Below are 20,391 nucleotides of genomic sequence, written 5' to 3'. Positions count from 1 at the left end.
AATTATTTATAAATTAAATTTTATATTTTTAAAATAAATTATCAATAAATAAAAATAATATTATGTTATAATATAAATTCTTTATTATAAATTTAAAATATAATTTATATATTTAAAAATATTTATTTTTATAAATTTTAAATATAATTTATTATAAATTTTAGTTATATATAATAAATATGTTATCCGTAATGTATATACTAAAATATTAGTGTCATTGATTGTTTAAACTTTAAAGTACCACAAGTGTCCTCAAAATTTAATTAATTAATATAAGCAAATGTGGATTTGATCAATAACAAGAATCCTAAACTTGCTTTACTACTAGTCAACAATTTGTGGCTCAATAGTCAACACTCAGCCAAACCCTAACGAGGAATTACAAAGACCTGAAAAATATCTTCTAACTGATCACTTACAAAAAAAAATGCAAAGTCAGTTTCAACTGCATGCTCATGGAATCCCCTTATCCAAATATTCACAAGAAACAATATCAAATCAAATAAAAAAATGTTAGATAAAATATCAATTATTCTTGGTAATGGAATAACTGGTTGTATGTTGTGATGGAATTTAAAACTAACAAAGTAACATGAAGAATCTCGTGTGTTCTAGGGTTTCCTACTTGACATGAACCTCTCATTTGAAACTTATTATGTTCCACCATTTAATCCTTCAACATTACACTTAAATTTTGTCTGTCAACTTGTGGTGGTAGTTTGTTAATTAGGGCATGAATAGTGTGTTCTACTTTTCTAAAAACATGGTGTCATGAAATTGAAAATTTTGTGTTTGAAGCAGAGACTGAAATATGCTTTTTGGTCACCCTCACCGGCCTTGTATATCATAGAACAAAAAGTAGAGTAAACTTGTTCATAAATCCTACATTAGTAGGTCATTTTCTATGGTTTGTGTGGCGAATAGGAGTATTTAACAATGCTTTTGGCCCACATTTATTTGTTTCTTTCTGGGTTTTCTTCTGTCCACTCAAATCCGCGTAGATAGAAAGCAACTGATTGTGAACACCACCACACCAAATAAAAATATTAAGAATATATCTTTCACAATTGTTGATGTGCCTTCATATTATTGATGCTTTGAGTATATATAAATGTATTGCTTATTAAAATTAAGTAAGTTGAGAATATTAGGGAAGCAAATAGATCTTTGATAGAAGTTAATTTATACAAGTATTTATTATACCTAAGTTGGTAAATACTTGAGGTTCCTTAAGACATGATTTAATTCCTTCATCGTATATATGAAAAAAAAAATAAACTTTATTGAATAAGCTAAAACGTCAACATAAAGATAAAAATCAATAAGCACTCTTGCCAATTGAGGAATATCTAATTTTTCTATAAATAAAAAAAAGTGAACATAATTTTTTTAAAGAAAAAAAAGACACAAACATATATCACACATGTGTTGGCTGTTAGTTACCAAAAAGAAAAAAGGAAAAAAATATATATATACATATATTAAATTTATTAATTAATTAATTTAACTGTTAAGTATTTTAATATTAATTTTTAATGACTAGGAATGAAACAGGGAATGAATCATTTTCCTCAACACAAAATCAATTTTTTTTAGTTATATTTTCTATCAACAAATGAAATAATAAATGATTCTACTAATTACACAAATTAAAAAAAAATGAAAAGGAATGAAACTTTACAGATTAAAATGGTTAAACATGATTGAGGAGAGAGGATTAAGGAGAAGGGTGTTTCAAAAACCGCTGGAGAAACAGGGAAGAGATCTGAGGAGAGAGAAAGTTAGAAAGAGAAAGAAAAAAAAAAGAAGAGAGAGAAAGAAAGAAATTGAATTGGTAATTAGATAACAAAGGAATGAAGAAGCAAAATGAAACGGGATGAAGAAAAAAAAAGTCTTTGGTTCACATCTCATTGTGGAAATGAATTAGTAGCAGTAGAGTCCGTGCCTGCAGCTATAAATTCTCTTCTTAAAGTTAATAGAGTGCAAACTTTGTTCTTAAGAATGTAATTTTTTAATTCTTTTTTTAATCTTTTTTTCGACGTTGTATTATAAAAAATATATATACTTCCTTTTTTCATATATAGTATTACACATTGAAGACATTTTATTTTACCAAACATAATGTCTTTCTTTTTCCAAATAATATGCAAGGATTGGCATTTGGCGTACAATATGTCTTTATTTCTCCAAACAAGATATAAAGGATTGGTGTAAATAAATTAATTAAACCATGCAAGAAACTTCCCAATAAAATTATTGTTGATTTTGGCATTGCGTTTGAATATCTAGGCTTGGAATTTTGCATTTGGAGCATGATATAATAAGCTGGATCATGCAAAGGATTAAAGGAGTTGTGTTTGGATTGAAGTTACTCTATACACTAAAAATATTACTTGAAAAAAATGAAAATGAGAATAAAAGTGTAACGATCCGTCATAGTTACGTAACATATAACTATTCATGCATATACATATACTGAAATACTAAAATACAAATATATAAACATATATATATACCACACAGGTGACCCAACATGTTATAATTATAATTATATATATATATATATATATATATATATATATATATATATATATATATGCACAACTAACTAGAAAGTCTTCTATCCCTAAGGATAGTCTACAAAATATAATCTATAGCTCCCTGTCGCCACCCGCCGAAACGGACCTTGGCATTCGCGACGATGGTCGGACTCTTTTTAAAGTTTTGAAAAGTGGTGGATTGTTAGAACGACTTATTCTCAAACTGAGACCTCATCGAACTAACAATTTTATTAAATGATTCACCAATCCATATTAATCCCAAGCGGGACCCTCCATGGATTAGTGGTTTTCACAAAAAGAAGGGTTCTTGGAGTCGCCACCAATGTTTTACTCAAAACATTGGAAAAAGATATAAGGCAATTGATTTCATAAATCAACTTTGGCCATTACAACCAGAGTCGGGTAAGGGAGTCGGTTACGTGCGGGGAAGGTGTTAGCACCCCACAACGCCCCTTTCGGGTTCCCTATGACGGATTATTTCATAAATAACAGTGTAAAATTACTAAATTACCCCTATTTATTATAAACGACTATGAATAAGATATCTACATGATGAATAAATTAAACATTCGATGTAACAATCAGAAAGCAGTAAAAGGAAGGATTTTGAAGAAGAAACCTTTGAAGCGTGCTTTTATATATTCAAATGTTAGGAGGCTTTTTGGTGCTCCCTCCCACTACACGCTCGCTCGCTCCTTCCCTAAAAATTAATCTTTACTATGGAAATCAAAAAGATTTCCCTTCGACTAGTTCGAATTGTCAAGCTAAATGCTCAGAACTCAAGAACTTCGTCGGATCGGCTCTCGGAGAGAATTCTAGGGCAGAACACTGCTCAAAAACCCCAGAATACTCAAGAAGAGAGTCCAAGAAGTGTGGAAAAGTGTGTAATGACGTCCAAATGACGTCCTATATATAGGAGTGAGGCGCAGTACGGCCTCTGACATCAATACGGCCCGTACTGAAGATTTGAACTACAGTACGGCCGTATTGAATTCAGTACGGCCGTACTGAAGTTTCATAAACTTCAGTACGGCCGTATTGGTTTCAGTACGGCCGTACTGAAGTTCAAAAACTTCAGTATGGCCGTATTGGTTTCAGTACGGCCGTATTGTAGTTCAAATTATTCAGTACGGCCGTACTAAACTTCTAGGGGGCCGTATTGAGCTTCAATTCTCCCACATCCTTATTTTAAGCTACTCTGAGACCTCTAAACCTACAGATAATCATCCTAGGGTCTTCCAGGAGTCCTTCTGGCTGACTTTCCTTCGGTCTTCGAGAGTCTTCGAGTTTTATTTCCGACCCGGACAATTTTAGGGGTCTACAGCTGCCCCCCTTTACTTAGTCAAACGACCTTTTGGTGTACCGGTTGACAAGTAAAGGAGTTGACCCAATTGTCCGGGGAATGAGCCATCCTTCTGACTTGTAGTGTCTTCCGGTGGAAAATTGTTGAGTAGCCTCTCCAGGTTGAGTATTAGTCGTCGCCTCTCCAGGCTCGTGCATACCTCGGTGTTTCTGACAACCTCGGTAGCTGAGTACCGCCTCTCCAGGCTATACCAGCGTGTTCTTGACAACCTCACTGGCAGTTGCATACCTCCGTGTTCTTGACAACCTCGGGGTAGCCGAGTACTGCCTCTCCAGGCTATACCAGCGTGTTCTTGACAACCTCACTGGCAGTTGCATACCTCCGTGTTCTTGACAACCTCGGGGTAGCCGAGTACCGCCTCTCCAGGCTATACCAGCGTGTTCTTGACAACCTCACTGGCAGTTGCATACCTCCGTGTTCTTGACAACCTCGGGGTAGCCGAGTACCGCCTCTTCAGGCTATACCAGCGTGTTCTTGACAACCTCACTGGCAGTTGCATACCTCCGTGTTCTTGACAACCTCGGGGTAGCCGAGTACCGCCTCTCCAGGCTATACCAGCGTGTTCTTGACGACACTGGCAATGTGAGTTTGCCCTCTCCAGGGTCTGCGGTTTGCCCTCCCCAGGGTTGCGTACCTCCGTGCTTCTGGTCACTTTGGTAGCGTGAGTTTGCCCTCTCCAGGGTCTGCGGTTTGCCCTCCCCAGGGTTGCGTACCTCCGTGCTTCTAGTCACTTTGGTAGCGTGAGTTTGCCCTCTCCAGGGTCTGCGGTTTGCCCTCCCCAGGGTTGCGTACCTCCGTGTTTCTGGTCACTTTGGTAGCGCGAGTTTTCCCTCTCCAGGGTCTGCGGTTTGCCCTCCCCAGGGTTGCATACCTCCGTGCTTCTGGTCACTTTGGTAGCGTGAGTTTGCCCTCTCCAGGGTCTGCGGTTTGCCCTCCCCAGGGTTGCGTACCTCCGTGCTTCTGGTCACTTTGGTAGCGTGAGTTTGCCCTCTCCAGGGTCTGCGGTTTGCCCTCCCCAGGGTTGCGTACCTCCGTGCTTCTGGTCACTTTGGTAGCGTGAGTTTGCCCTCTCCAGGGTCTGCGGTTTGCCCTCCCCAGGGTCTGCCTCCGTGTTTCTGACGACGTTGGCAGTGTGAGTTTGCCCTCTCCAGGGATTTGTGATGATTTTGTCTCCACAGTCCACGATGCTGCTTCGACGGTTTGTTTTTGATTTTGGTGCCGCTGAGGGCTGGATAACGCAGGGATCCGTCTAGGGGATGTGCAGTTACTCATAGGTTCTTGTGTCCCAACTTTCCATTGCGTAGTTGGTGCCCACTGGGGAATTTCTGATTCCTTGGGGGTGCAGACACAAAGATGCTCTTTCTGATGTGAGCGGTGCCTTATGGTTGGCTGACGTCCTTTCGACGGTGGTGGAGTACCCCGGTTATCTTTATTTGGGTGACTCTTTTGATTTTTTTGGTTTTGTTGCCTCTGCGTAGGCTGTCATCCGCTGGGGGATTCTGTCGTTTTGATCTTGATTGGCCTCTTCTGTTAGGCGGATCATCTTGACGTTCAATGATTGGCTGAATGCCGAATTCCGCTTGGGGAATGATTATTGATTTTTTTTTTTGATTTTCTCTTTTCGAAGGAGTGCCTCTGAGTAGGCGAATTATCTTGATGTTCGGTGTTCGGCTGAGTGCCAGATTCCGCTTGGGGAATGGTTATTGATCTTTTTGATTTTTCTCTTTTTAAAGGAGTGCCTCTGAGTAGGCGAATGATCTTGATGTTCAGTGTTCGGCTGAGTGCCGGATTCCGCTTGGGGAATGATTATTGATCTTTTCGATTTTTCTCTTTTTGAAGGGGTGCCTCTGAGTAGGCGAATGGGGATTGAAGATCTTATGTATCCCAGAGTATTATTTAGAAAGCCTCTTCAGGCTTAGCTTCACTCGTCGCTCGAGTTGGAAAGCTATCTTCCACTGAGGAAGTCAAAGTCCTTTGACTCGGATATTCTGTTCAGATGATCATGCTTCCATTGGGGAATCTTGCTGATCTTGTTTTGATAGCTCTTACTGGGGATTTGATCCACGAGAGTGAGCTGAGAAGTCTCTGGGGAGTATTATTTCGACAAGCCTCTCCAGGCTCAGTTATTCTGTACAATTGAGGAGTATTATTTCGGCAAGCCTCTCCAGGCTCAGTTATTCTGTACAATTTGTTGATTTTCTGTTCAGCCCAAGAATGCAAGCTGAGATGTCTCTTGGGGAGTATTATTTCGGCAAGCCTCTCCAGGCTCAGTTATTCTGTACGATTTATTGTTTTTTCTGAATTTCTGCCTTTTTTGTTGATTTCGGCTTTTTCTGTATTTTTGCCTTTTTTGTTGATTTTTGGCTTTTTCTGTACGGAAGGATCTCAAACACACTCACAGATGAAGTATGCAGAGGAATGAAGATGTTGTGATGAATGAGAATGGGCCAATACGGGCCGTATTGAATTCAATACGCCCGTATTGGTGTGGACGTTATGGCCAATGCTGCCGTATTCATTTCGGTACGCCCGTATTGAGTTGAAAATTTGTTCATAACCCTGATTTTAGTACGGGTGTACTGAACATGGTACGGGCGCATTGTTTTTTCTGAAGTTTATATTTTTTGTTTTTTTTTGTTTTTTTGTTTTTTTTTTGTTTTTTTGTTTGTTCAATAAACAGAGAATAAGTGATCTTCCAGTACACCTATCATCTGTATGCATGTATGCGGTATGATGCACCTAATTCTATTTGATTCATTTTTCAAAAGAATTAACCGATGCGTTTCTCTGTTTGAATTTTGCCATTCCTCCAGACGGGCTGTGCGATGCCGATTTCTGTAACCGAGGAATAATGCGTGTTATATCGAGATTGGTGTCATCAACCAAGTAATCCTTCTCCTCCTTTAGAAGACGTGTCAACCCTCCTATTGACCACTATATCTCCATGTTTCCACTAGATTATCCTAAAATCGTTTGGGACAAGAGAGAAAAGAAAGGAAAGATATTTTTGTTCTGAAGTTTGTGTTTTAGAGGGGATTTATTTTTTCAAAAATGGTTTTTGTAAGAATGGTTGGCCAAGGTAGGCTTATGTGTTTAGGCTTGTTTGATTAAACACTTATGAAGTTAAGAAAGTCTTGTTATTGACGTTGTGATTTTGACAACTTAGATAGCTTCCCTTGAACCTTTCTTTTTGAATTCGGTTCATGGTACCATCATGGATTTCTTTTGTTTTTTGATTGTCCTTATTTTTGCCTAAAACACCCTTTTGTGGCGTTTTAGCGGACTTTTGTTTTTGTTTATTTTTGCAACCCTAATTTTTGCCTAGGTCATCCTTTTGTGGGATTCCTAGCGGGTTCTTTGCTCTTATTTTTGCGCAGCCCCCTTTTTGGGTTTGCTGCCGAGCTTTTTTTATTTTAAAGGATTTCTTTTTATCCATGATGGCACTTGTCGAGGCCAAGGGAAGGTGCTCCAAGTTGTCACACACTTCCACATAAAAATGATGCGGGTTTATTGTTATTAAGACGATTTTAACCTCATTTATGCTTATTCAAACAGGGTTAAAAATAATGCGGTCTAGAATTTTATTATAAGCAAGAAAAGAAGCAGTAAGAATTAATGAAGAATGATTTTATTATAATTACAGTGGAAACATGTGCCCTATCGAGGCTCGGGGGTCGGGCTGTCCCCGAGGAGTGATCTCTAACAGTCATCAGGTCTATACATCCCTATCGGAAGGAGAAGAGCACTTGATGACGACGACTGGCCTTGACGCTTGTGAACCGGCCTTCCTAAAGATCTGGCTTAAAGAACGTCGAGAAGGATCTTGGTTCCTCTTCGTCCTTTGATCTTTATTAGGGTTGTATCCTAACCCTTGTTTCCCCGGTTTATCCTTGATAATGGGTAGCTCGGGAATTCCTTGGGAATCCTTGCCAAGTCCTTGTCCAGGCAAGTATCCGTTCTTGGTGAGCATGTAGGCTACCTTCTTCATTTCTCGGGGAAACGTTTCGACATTGGCGATCTCCAATGCTTGGAAGGCGGTCTCTAGAGCTTCCTCTACTGCATCCACATAAGGTATGGCAGATGGCTTGCTGATGAGTATGTCATCTTCAGCTTGTACGGTCACCAGCTTGTCACCTACTATGAATTTGACTTTCTGGTGGAGCGTAGAGGGAACATCTTTCGCATCATGAATCCAAGGTCGGCCGAGGAGACAGCTGTATGCGGGAGTAATATCCATCACTTGAAATTCGACATTGAAGATGGTGGGTCCAATTTGGATTGGAAGATTGATGTCTCCCACCACTTCTCTTTTAGAACCGTCGAAAGCTCGAACGATCATGTTGCTCGGGCGCATTTGGACTCCCTTGATTGCCATTTGATCGAACTTTCTTTTTGGCATCACATTCAAGGAAGATCCGTTATCCACCAAGACTTTAGCGATGTGATACTCCTTGCACTTTACAGAGATGTGCAAGGGCTTGTTGTGATTCGGTCCCTCAGCGGGGATCTCTTCATCGGTGAAAGAGAGGTGATCACTAGCCGTGATGTGACTAACAATCCCCTCAAACTTGTCTTGGGAGATAGTGTGCGACACGTATGCCTCGTTCAAGACTTTCAACAGAGCTTGCCGATGCGGTTCGGAGCATAGGATCAACGACAACAGAGTAATCTTTGCTGGCGTCTTATGAAGTTGATCCATGATGGAGTACTCGCTCTGTCGGATATATCTTAACAGCTCGTCAGTCTCCTCCTCGGATTCTTTGTTTTCCTCGGTTTTCTCTTTTTCTTTTTCCTTTTCTTTATTCTTGGGAGCTTTATCATGAAGATCTTCGGGAGTGTAGATCCTGCCACTCCTAGTCATGCCCCCAAGTCCAGCGATGTTAGAGATATCGCTGTCGGCAGAAGAATGGATGTCGTATATCCACGGCACAACCTTATTTGATTCGTAGGGGAAAGGTCTTGGAGCAGTGATCCTTAACGGCGTCGGACCTTCCCCTTTATTTGTCATGATTACCAACAACGGAGTTGACGTGCGTTCGCTTGGCGCGGTTGTTGGCTTGCGTTTAATAACAAATGGCGTGCGATCCATTCTGAACATACGCATCGATTAATTCTTTCTTTTTATTAATGTTTATTAATGATTTACTAGGAGGGATGTATGAAATGCAAACCTAAATCCCTCCATGATCTTTGATAAGAATGCATGATATGAGATGATGGCGTTGAATATGCATGCATTGTGTTTATTCAACTAAGCATTATCATGTTTTCAGGATGTTCCTAAGATGATGCATGATATCGCTTGGTTTTGGATAAATATCATTTTTCTTTATTTTTCTTTGGGTATTTTGTTTTTTGTATTTTTTTGGGTGAAAAGGGAAACTACCTATATGAATGTGATGAAGGTAGATGTTAACACCATGTAATGGAAGATTCTTATTCCTATTTATTCTTATTTTAAAAGGGAATATTGTATGTTTAAATAATGCAATGTATGCTCAAACAATGTCACATAAACAATGCACAAACAATTCACTCATCCACGAACAGTCACGAGCGAATCACGAGGTAGGGGTATCCTGCAGAAAAGTGCATATTCAAGGAGGTTCTAACTGTTCTCACTGGTCTGAGGCCCCCAAGGTGCCCCCATTATAGGGACCCAATTCCTCTCGTCGTAAGTCGATGGAAAGTTCCAACGCATTGTCGGACTTGAGTTCATGGTTATCACCTTGAGTGATGCTTTCCGACAACGGTCTACGGGCACCTATAGACCCATTCGACAACCGGCCGTACTAACATCCACTCCCTATGGCTTTCCACTCATGCCCCCGGGTATAGAGGGAACTGTTGTGTGCAAAGGTTTGTGTGCAGTTTATATTTCAAACAATTGCGAAAATTTAAACACGCAACAGTTATTAAAGCCAGCTAGATAAAACATATTATCATACAAGCGAGGGGTAATGAAGTAATTTTGAACTATTATTTTAGAAATAATCCATCACTAAATGGGATTGACTCTCGAGGCATCCCCAGTGGAGTCGCCATCTGTCGCCACCCGCCGAAACGGACCTTGGCATTCGCGACGATGGTCGGACTCTTTTTAAAGTTTTGAAAAGTGGTGGATTGTTAGAACGACTTATTCTCAAACTGAGACCTCATCGAACTAACAATTTTATTAAATGATTCACCAATCCATATTAATCCCAAGCGGGACCCTCCATGGATTAGTGGTTTTCACAAAAAGAAGGGTTCTTGGAGTCGCCACCAATGTTTTACTCAAAACATTGGAAAAAGATATAAGGCAATTGATTTCATAAATCAACTTTGGCCATTACAACCAGAGTCGGGTAAGGGAGTCGATTACGTGCGGGGAAGGTGTTAGCACCCCACAACGCCCCTTTCGGGTTCCCTATGACGGATTATTTCATAAATAACAGTGTAAAATTACTAAATTACCCCTATTTATTATAAACGGCTATGAATAAGATATCTACATGATGAATAAATTAAACATTCGATGCAACAATCAGAAAGCAGTAAAAGGAAGGATTTTGAAGAAGAAACCTTTGAAGCGTGCTTTTATATATTCAAATGTTAGGAGGCTTTTTGGCGCTCCCTCCCACTACACGCTCGCTCGCTCCTTCCCTAAAAATTAATCTTTACTATGGAAATCAAAAAGATTTCCCTTCGACTAGTTCGAATTCTCAAGCTAAATGCTCAGAACTCAAGAACTTCGTCGGATCGGCTCTCGGAGAGAATTCTAGGGCAGAACACTGCTCAAAAACCCCAGAATACTCAAGAAGAGAGTCCAAGAAGTGTGGAAAAGTGTGTAATGACGTCCAAATGACGTCCTATATATAGGAGTGAGGCGCAGTACGGCCTCTGACATCAATACGGCCCGTACTGAAGATTTGAACTACAGTACGGCCGTATTGAATTCAGTACGGCCGTACTGAAGTTTCATAAACTTCAGTACGGCCGTATTGGTTTCAGTACGGCCGTACTGAAGTTCAAAAACTTCAGTATGGCCGTATTGGTTTCAGTACGGCCGTATTGTAGTTCAAATTGTTCAGTACGGCCGTACTGAACTTCTAGGGGGCCGTATTGAGCTTCAATTCTCCCACATCCTTATTTTAAGCTACTCTGAGACCTCTAAACCTACAGATAATCATCCTAGGGTCTTCCAGGAGTCCTTCTGGCTGACTTTCCTTCGGTCTTCGAGAGTCTTCGAGTTTTATTTCCGACCCGGACAATTTTAGGGGTCTACACTCCCGCCACTAGGTGGCCTCCATCTTCAACATGCCTGCCTATCCTTGTCTTACTCCTATACAATGTATAATCATTGCAGTTCAAACCACATGGAAACATGTAAGAGTAAAGTTAGGTAAAATAAATAACACATAATATATATACAACATAACAACTTATGGTTCATCATCATCACATTCAACGCAAATAATAAACAATTCTTATACTACTCACATTTTCTACAACTTACAACACATCATCACATAACCACACATTACCATCACATCGTCACATAACAGCACCTCATCAATCATCATCACATCAACACATATTCAACTCATCAACACATACGTCGTCACGCATTTCAACTTGGAGATCTCCTACAACATAGGGTGAGCAGTCTAAGTGGCTAAGTCCTACCAAACTGACAACATAGAACATTTTTGGGCTTGCTAGGTAAACAACAAACTTGGATAATAATCCATAACACGATAACGGTTTCTCAGACTTTGTCACTTAAACAAGAAAATATAGTACTATGTCAGGATAGGACAACTAGGTTTAGGCTTACCACGACATTAGCTAGCTCAACTAAGTCATCTATGGGATTAGCCTATTGATTATCCTCCAAATACTACAACCCTCCGATACTCTTAGGAACTAAGTTCCTGACTTCATACTTTACTCAAATTGGCCGCTTATAATCGGTATAGCTCGACCTGACCTCTATATTGTGGTCGCTTTATACACATGTGTCTCGACCTTGCCCACAGACGGGACCAACTAAGTCCTAAAGGAGTACAACACAACATTCACTCCAAAGGATAGCTTCTTGAGGAGGGTTTTTCAACAAATTGGGCTCTTAGAGCACCACAACTATCTCAATTCACACAATGGGATGATTAACTTCAAAAACATCTCCCCTAGTTCTAGTGATCAACAACGCATCATCACAGCTCAATCAACACACAACTCAACAGCACAATTTAGCTAAACAACTCAAAATAACAACACAATAAATCATTATATTTTCAGCACGACAACTTAGTCAACACACAACTTTTCAACTCATATCATCTCTACTCAGCTACTCAACTTCACAGTTAGTTTACAACACTATATTCAACATGCATCTCAACATCTCACAACTCAATCATCACTACTCATATTCAACTTTATACAAGACAGTCAACTCAACAACTCAACTCACAATTTACAACTCAATCATCACAAAGTAAGATCTTTTCGGTACATAGTAGAACATACAACTTTATAACAACATACCACTCTCTTCTAACAACTTAGCAACATTGTCATCATGCACTTCACAACTCTTAACTAGATCATCTCATCATATTTCACAATATATACATGGTCAACACACAACATATAACAACTTTAACAACTTAATTTCAACATGCTTCAACAATATCATCTTTCAACATAAAATTGATCAACATAACTCATAAACAATTTCAACAACATACAACATATAAACAACTTCAACAACACGTAACATGCTCAACGCATAATGTTCATATAATATCCCAACACAACTATACAACTCCACAACACATTTACCAACATATTACCAACATTCAACACCTAAAGTTCCTTATCATACAACATCTCTACAACTTATTCATCATTATTTAACAATAATACAACTCAAACAACAAGCTTTAGACATACAAGTCATTCATCAAGAAAACAACCAACTCATTCAAAAAAGAAATTTATTAAACTAAGTCCCCACGCTCAGTGTAGAAACTCATGCTCAACCTCAGCCTTCCAAAGGCACAACTCATCTCTCACGCTAAGCCCAAAATTTCACGCTTAGCCTCAAAGTTCCAACAACATTTCAAAATTGTCATGCTAAGCGTGAAAACCCACGTTTAGCATCCCAAACCCAGAAATTCATACCAGCAGATGAGCAACTACATCTCCAATTCCTCTCAACCCATGCAATGATCAAAACATACAACCCCAAAATCCTTCAACCCCAACAACAGACAACTCAAAATTCAGAAGAAAAGCAACATGCATTCACAACAACTCAAGGAAATCATCACACTTCAATCTTACATCAAGAACAACCAAAAACCCCAATTTCAACATAAAATCCCTTGAATCAAACCCTCAGCTACATTTCATCAATTTATCAACATTAAACCTTCAATCCGTTCAATATCCCCATGTTTTCAACCAAAACCCCAAAATCCAAGCTCCCTTTACCTTGGAATAGAGTGAACGACGAACTCCGAGCTACTTCGAGGTAGAAGAAGAAGAACAAGAAGAAGAAAATGGAAAGGGAATCTGACTCCGGGATAAAGAGAAGGGAGAAGAAGTGTCTACACGACTCCGAAGTTGAAGAAAAAGAAGAATGGATGATGAATCTTGCTTCACAGCTCTAGTTCTCACCACTTCATCAGCTTTGGGGAAAAGAAAACTATAATAAAAGTTTAGAAGTTTGGGAGAAAATGAGGGTGAAGAAAGTTCATGAGTCTTACAAAAAGTAAAATAAATAAATAAATAATAGAAACAAATTTAATATATATAGTTACGCACTGCTTGCTTATAATTATGGAAACTCAAAAAAAATTATCAATTGTTTTAAATAAGAATTACAAGTTTTTGAGACATTTAAAATATTTTCATTGTAGTATATTGTTATTCATTGTTAAACAAAGTCCAGTTTCACGCTCAAGAATTACGAGAAACAATAATATATTCTATATAAAATCATTTTCTGTCACTTATATTTCTTTTTTATATCAAAAATCTCTATTCATATAATGATAGAATTTTTAAATAACACCAATTAAGTTTTTATAATTTAAAGAATCATCTCTTTAGAAATTGTGAATCATGTCAATAGTGAACACTATTTACTTACTACTATCAATTTTGTTTATTTGGAAATTCAATTATCAATTTAATGATCTTAAAATTATTCACTTGAATTAATGTCTCAAATTTGTAATTTACATTCCCAATAAAGAACTTGAAAAACGAAGAGTATACTCTTCATCTCGTTTTAGACTTTTTTACACAGAAAAGTTAATAAATACAAAAATTAATTATACAAAATTAATCATATTAATTATCTTATTTTACTAAAAAAATACAGCGCAATAAATTTTTAAATTAGGAATATAAATGAACCAAAAAAGTAGTAATTAATATTACATCAAAAGATTGAAATACTCACTTAATTTATTTCTAGAGCTTATTTTTTCTGTTTGCACAGTACTCACAAACTTTCTGATTTCTCTCATTTGAGTATGCTCCAACGAATTCAAATTTCAATGCTTTGATTATAGAATTGAAAACTTGGCGAATTAAAAACTGCAAAACAGTAAAGCCCCACTGCACAGAAACATATCAACACCACCAATCTCAATTTCAGAGTTGTTATCGATTTGATTTTTGTCAACTTATGCAATTTAGCACCACCGTTCATATGAGTATCAATAATTTATTTTTCTTATGCTTTGATATGGCAGAAATATTGGTCAAGTGTACAAAGTGGACCAACCAGAAGCCAACATTTCAGATAGTTAACTTCTGAAAAAGACACGTAAAACAGAGAATCCGATGCCAATGGTTGATTTCTGTTGGATATATTCTCCAACTTCAACGTTAACTCTATCTATATTTATAATCTATAAAATGTGAAGATAATAGTCTAACTTAATATGAAAATTGCTCCATCATCTGAAAGAAGTATCCGAAAATTTGTTTCGAATTATTAAAAAAAAATTAAATAATAAAATATTAAATTAAATATATATTATAATAAATTTATTAAAAGATATTAATATTTTAATAATTTATACGTTATTTTGAAATATGTTTCGATTTGTATAATAGTGCTCATTTAATATATATATATATATTAGATTTTTAAATAATAAAATATAATATTCTTATAAACACAAAATTTTAAGAACTTTGAAGTTTGAGGACCAAATATAATATAAGTTTATTTAATAAATATAAATAATTCTTAAATATTTTTATTAAATAAAATATAGAGATATAAAATATCTTGATTCTACTAATCTATATATAAAAGAGATACACAAATTTACAACTATTTTTTCATCTTCATATTTTTTAAAACGATTTTATTCTTAAATTTTTAAATAATATTAATAATTAATCATCTGTGTGACCAATTAAATAAGATAATTATCTCTAACTACTTAAATTCTCAATCACCTTTATTATTAATCCTAATTTTTATTTTACTTTTAAATTTTTAAATAAATTATATAAACACAAACTGTCTGGACTCCAATCATCTCTATAATAGCCTTATATATACCATACAAAGTCTAACATGAACTCTTGAACAAACGCAGAGTTATTGGCTGTCTCTTGGAATTCCAAACTGATACACACTTTATTATAATATATTACTAGCACCACCAAATTACGCTAGCCCCTTTTTTTTCATAGAATTCAATAGGTAATTGCTTCTAAAGGGTCTTTTTGTGTTGCAAAAGGGTTCTTGGTGATCAACCTTTATGCATGGTTAGTGTTAGACCAATAGTTGCATTAGTGATTAGTTCTTAGTTTCCATACTAAATAGTAGCAAAATAGATAACATGGTTTCATTAACGATAACTCATATGACTCGTGGCCCAAAAACTAAATGTACCAAACAAAATCTCTAGACTTATCAGGTACCATAGAGTCTCTCATATCTTTTTTGTTTGTGTATGGTGCGTTTGTTACGGTGGCTTGTGCAGATGAAAACTGAAATCTGTTTCTGGTTTTGGTCGGTTGCAGCTGGATTGGAGCAAGGTGGAAGTGAATCCATTTGTGAGTGGCATAAGAGCAAGGTTGAAGTAAACAACACCGATGCCGTTGAATACATTTCAGGACAAAGATGGATTGCCACGGATTATATTGACTGAGCCAAAAGGTTCATCAGCTGAGGTTGGTTTCAGCTTTTCTGTGTTTCTCTTGTGCTTATGAATTGAGTCTTATAGATAGGAAAAAGTGATTGGAGAAATTCTACTGAGTCAAGAGAATATAGATTAGTCATCAACAAAGCCAATGAATATTTTGCACCAGTAAAATGTTTTCTCATTATGGTTTGAATTTGGTGGGTTGATTATGGATTGTATAGCTTATGACCAACTTCAGCTGAAGTTATAGAATCTCTTAGTTGGCAATACCTTCTGAAGGCTTTTGAGAAATTATTTTATACTCTGGACTTCATTGATAATCTATTTTCATCTGAACAGCAGTTAGTGGCAACAACTTTACTTTGAATACAGAATATATGTTATTTTTTTGTATTCAATACTGTTGGGCCAATATGATTATAGTTTTAAAATAAAATCAGCCATGTGTTATGGGAGTTTTAATTTCACACTAGTTCCTCAACTCAACTGTTTGAAATATATGATCTCAGGTGCTTCTGTATGGAGGGCAGATAGTTTCTTGGAAGAATCAACGGAAGGAAGAACTTCTTTTTGTGAGCAGTAAGGTAAAAAGAGATTAATTTTCATGTATAGTGAATAAACTGATTTTTTATTTTTCATACTTTGAACCAGTTCGAAATCACCAAATATGTATCTTATAAATTAATTATTACAAAAATCAACAATCTTACCGTACATAACAATCTAGCATCGAATGAAAATTGCATTCAAATTAAATTTTACTGGATATTTTACCTTAATTGCATCGGTGGTGTGACTCAATACATAAGATGCTTTGCATTTTGAAGGCCAATCTTTGCTGCAGCAATGATAGCAATGCAATATAACATGTAGTCATTTTGAAGTCCGTAGTTATATGAATGTTAAAAACATTCATAAGAAGCACTACAGTGAAATGCAACATTAGAGCTTGAAGTTAAGTTCATGTTTCCTTTTTTTTGCTCAACCCTGACTCTTATTTAATGATCGAATTTCTTCTTAATTCTCATTATATTCTATTGTTTATTTTTACTTTAAATTTCTGGCATGAAAATTTCATGTATTTTGAATTTGTTTCATTTACTTGCGATAATTTCATGCATAGTTAATGTCATTTATGGGTATTTCCTATTGTACAGACTAACTGGAAACAGCATAAAGCAATCAGAGGAGGAATATCAGCTTGCTTTGCACGGGTTAGTTTCATATTTCATCACATTGGTGTAAACATATTCGACTTTTGTCCATGCAGATGTTCAACATTTTCATTCAACCACAATTTCTGTTCCAGTTTGGTGATTTAGGTTCACTTGAACAACATGGATTTGCAAGAAACAGGATGTGGTCATTAGATTGGAACCCTTCACCTCTTCCACCCATAGACAATCAATCATCTGTGGATCTAATTTTGAAGTCAACAGGAGTTGACTTAAAGACACCTCGTAGGTATATATGCATTCAAACTGTGTTTGCCACCTTTTTCCCACTTCCATTCTACTTTTCTACTCATTGAAAATGAAATACTACTCAATAGCGAGTAGGCAGTAACCTGATAATTAAGTAGCCTAATAAGTTAAACAACAATTTATAATTATTAAGATAGGTTTTGATACTATTTTAGAAAGTGGAATTGAGTCTAATTAAAATTTACAAATTTGGTTTTGTAAAGTTGAATTAGGCTCCAATACACTTTCTAAGAATGTAACCATCAAATGTCTAACCTATGCATATCTCTTCATTTGGCTTTTTCTTCAGTTTTGAGTTCCGGCTTCGCATCTCTCTGATTGCTGGCAAGCTAATTTTGATTCCGCGCATCAGAAACACGGATAACAAAGCATTTTCTTTCTCCTTTGCTCTATGCAACTTTTTGTCTGTATCAGATATCAGGTGTGTATCTTACATATAGATTACCTGCTTACTTTGTTCCAATATGTTGCCTAGAGTGTTTCAAATCATCAATTCTTCATTGCTGTTTCCTTGCATGTAGTTTTGCACATTTATACAACCTATGAATGCTATAACTCAAGCATGTTAATTTGAATGATCTTGGTTAAATGACACTGAGAGGTTGAAATAAAATGCAGTGAAGTGCGTATTGAGGGATTGGAGACGCTTGATTACTTTGACAATCTGATGAACAGAACAAGGTTTACAGAGCAGGCAGATGCACTTACTTTTGATGGTGAGGTATAATTCCATTTTCTGCTCCTTTCGTTCAATTGGTTGGAGGTGTCTCGCAAAAATTGAGCAATTGAAATCATAAGCATAACCTATACACATATATTTTTAATGACTATCTCATGTTTGAATATATGCAATAGATACCAAATCATTTTTTTTTCAGTGTTATCTAAGGACATTTGTGGTTATCTTGTAGATGGACAGAGTGTACTTGAACAGCCCAACTAAAATTGCCATCATAGACCATGAGAAAAAAAGAACATTTGTACTCCAGAAGAAAGGAATGCCAGATGCAGGTTGTTAATAGTCAGGGAATAATTTTTTTGCCCGAAATTGTTTCTATTTGGCATTCATGGATTTGGCTCTTCTAAATTGAACAAGTTCTTCAGAGGGTAAAATGATCTTGAGTTGCTGCTGAAAAAAAATCAACAATTGATATTTCAATACATGCATGATTTGTTATGCAAGTGCACAAGATATCAACCGTTAATTTTCTCATCAATGACAAGGATTACTTACTTTACTCTCTTAAGTGAAATTTTCACTTTAGAGGAGCCGGATTTGGCATTCACATTTACATTAGCTTCTTGTTTTGATCTACATTTGGAGTTTATTTAGATACAAGTTGCAAGTACTTTTGAAAACAAATTTATTGAAAAAATATATATTTTTAATAAAAAAAACTCTTAAAAGTTTTTTTAGATTTGTATTCAAACATACTCTTGATACAAATAAGTTAGTACATCTCACTTATTGATTTGTGATGATGGGAATGCAGTGGTATGGAATCCCTGGGGTAAGAAGGCTAAGGCTATCCCTGATTTGGGAGATGATGATTACAAGATCATGATATGTATGAGTTCTGCAGCTATTGATACCCCCATTCTCTTAAAGCCCTCTGAAGAGTGGATGGGATATCAAGAACTCTCTACTGTTTCATCAAGCTATTGCAGTGGACAATTGGATCCCCGCAAGGTTCTATATGGCCTTCACTGACCTAGTTGATGCAGCCAATGGAGATTTATGTGGCTCTAGTCACCTAGTTTGGTGTATACTGTACAGTATACATGAACTGGCTTCAGTTGCTTGTCCACATAGTTCCTTTTAATAGACTTGCATTACTCTAAAGACAGAATGGGATGCTGATAACATAACAAAAGGCCACAGCAACATGGACATCTATTCTTGCAACTATACAATAATTGAGAGATGCTTATTCTTATTCAGTTGGTTGATGCCAGGGAAATATTTGCATGTATAGTTCCAATGGATATTTAAGCTTCCATTTTATGTGCTTCAAATCTAGAAAGTTGGAACTATTCCAGTATTGATCAGAAAAGCTTAAGCAGAGACAGACAATCATCTGCTAGATAGATGTGGATGTAGGCCATGGCCATCCATGCACAGAAGTTCACGATCATCACTGAACTAGCTGAATACAATTTTTTTTTGCAAATTATGAAAAAGGAACATAGAACTTTTTCATTTTTTTTCTTTCTTCATTTTTGTTTGGAGTATCTATAAATTTCAATGCCCTACAATCATGAACAATTGACCATGTTAATTGTATTGTATTACTTCATCTTCATGTATTCAGTGATAAAATGTTGTAATTCGGAGGTATATGTTAAGTTTGTTAGAATAAAGTTACAAGTATTTTTATAATTTCTCTAACGAAAATAAAGAATATTTTTTAGTTGAGAAAGTTTTAAAAATGTTTATAAACTGTATGCAAACTGAGTCATTATATATTATACCATTGAAGTGCTGATATTTGTATTCATGCTTCCGGCATAAAAATAAACTACAATCTGAAAACAAAGATAATTTTAAGTGGCTGGAAGTTGATGTTGAAGTTATTACAAAATCCAATGTCTAAGTAAATCATTGGATTTCTATTTGCCTTATAACATGAAGCAAATCACTTTATCTCATGCAACTTACTATTCTATTTTCAAAATTTATGTTGCGAAATTATCACATTTATCGGTTTCTTATTGTGGTTTATGATATGGACACCATTATCGCTTGTGTGAATAACCGGAGCAAAGGGTCCTTAGTTCCTTAGTTCTAAATATTGATGTCAGCACTATCTATGTGA

General features: G+C 36.3%; 1 protein-coding gene across 1 annotated transcript; it reads left to right on the top strand.

Moving 5' to 3' along the window:
- Positions 1 to 15,519: 15,519 nt before the first annotated feature.
- Positions 15,520 to 19,955, top strand: LOC109817249 (putative glucose-6-phosphate 1-epimerase). The gene is made up of 9 exons (XM_020382466.3): positions 15,520 to 15,863; positions 15,970 to 16,119; positions 16,601 to 16,675; positions 17,249 to 17,305; positions 17,401 to 17,555; positions 17,865 to 17,996; positions 18,194 to 18,296; positions 18,487 to 18,586; positions 19,069 to 19,955. The coding sequence occupies exons 2-9, from the start codon at positions 16,042 to 16,044 to the stop codon at positions 19,284 to 19,286; spliced, it is 918 nt and encodes a 305-aa protein (XP_020238055.2). The 5' UTR covers positions 15,520 to 15,863; positions 15,970 to 16,041; the 3' UTR covers positions 19,287 to 19,955.
- Positions 19,956 to 20,391: the final 436 nt, after the last annotated feature.

This window comes from Cajanus cajan, chromosome 2 (assembly GCF_000230855.2).
Source record: "Cajanus cajan strain Asha chromosome 2, NIPB_CcT2T_4, whole genome shotgun sequence".
Classification (NCBI taxonomy): Eukaryota; Viridiplantae; Streptophyta; class Magnoliopsida; order Fabales; family Fabaceae; genus Cajanus; species Cajanus cajan.
Note: the sequence above shows the minus strand (reverse complement) of the source record. Positions and strands in the feature narration are given on the sequence as shown.

What these genes read in the sequence shown, in the direction of transcription:
- LOC109817249 (XM_020382466.3), top strand. Translation starts at nt 16,042, where the DNA reads ATGCCGTTGAATACATTTCAGGACAAAGATGGATTGCCACGGATTATA. An exon ending in TATCAGCTTGCTTTGCACGG is followed by an intron (nt 17,306 to 17,400) that starts GTTAGTTTCATA and finishes TTTCTGTTCCAG; the next exon opens with TTTGGTGATTTAGGTTCACT. An exon ending in TTGTCTGTATCAGATATCAG is followed by an intron (nt 17,997 to 18,193) that starts GTGTGTATCTTA and finishes AATAAAATGCAG; the next exon opens with TGAAGTGCGTATTGAGGGAT.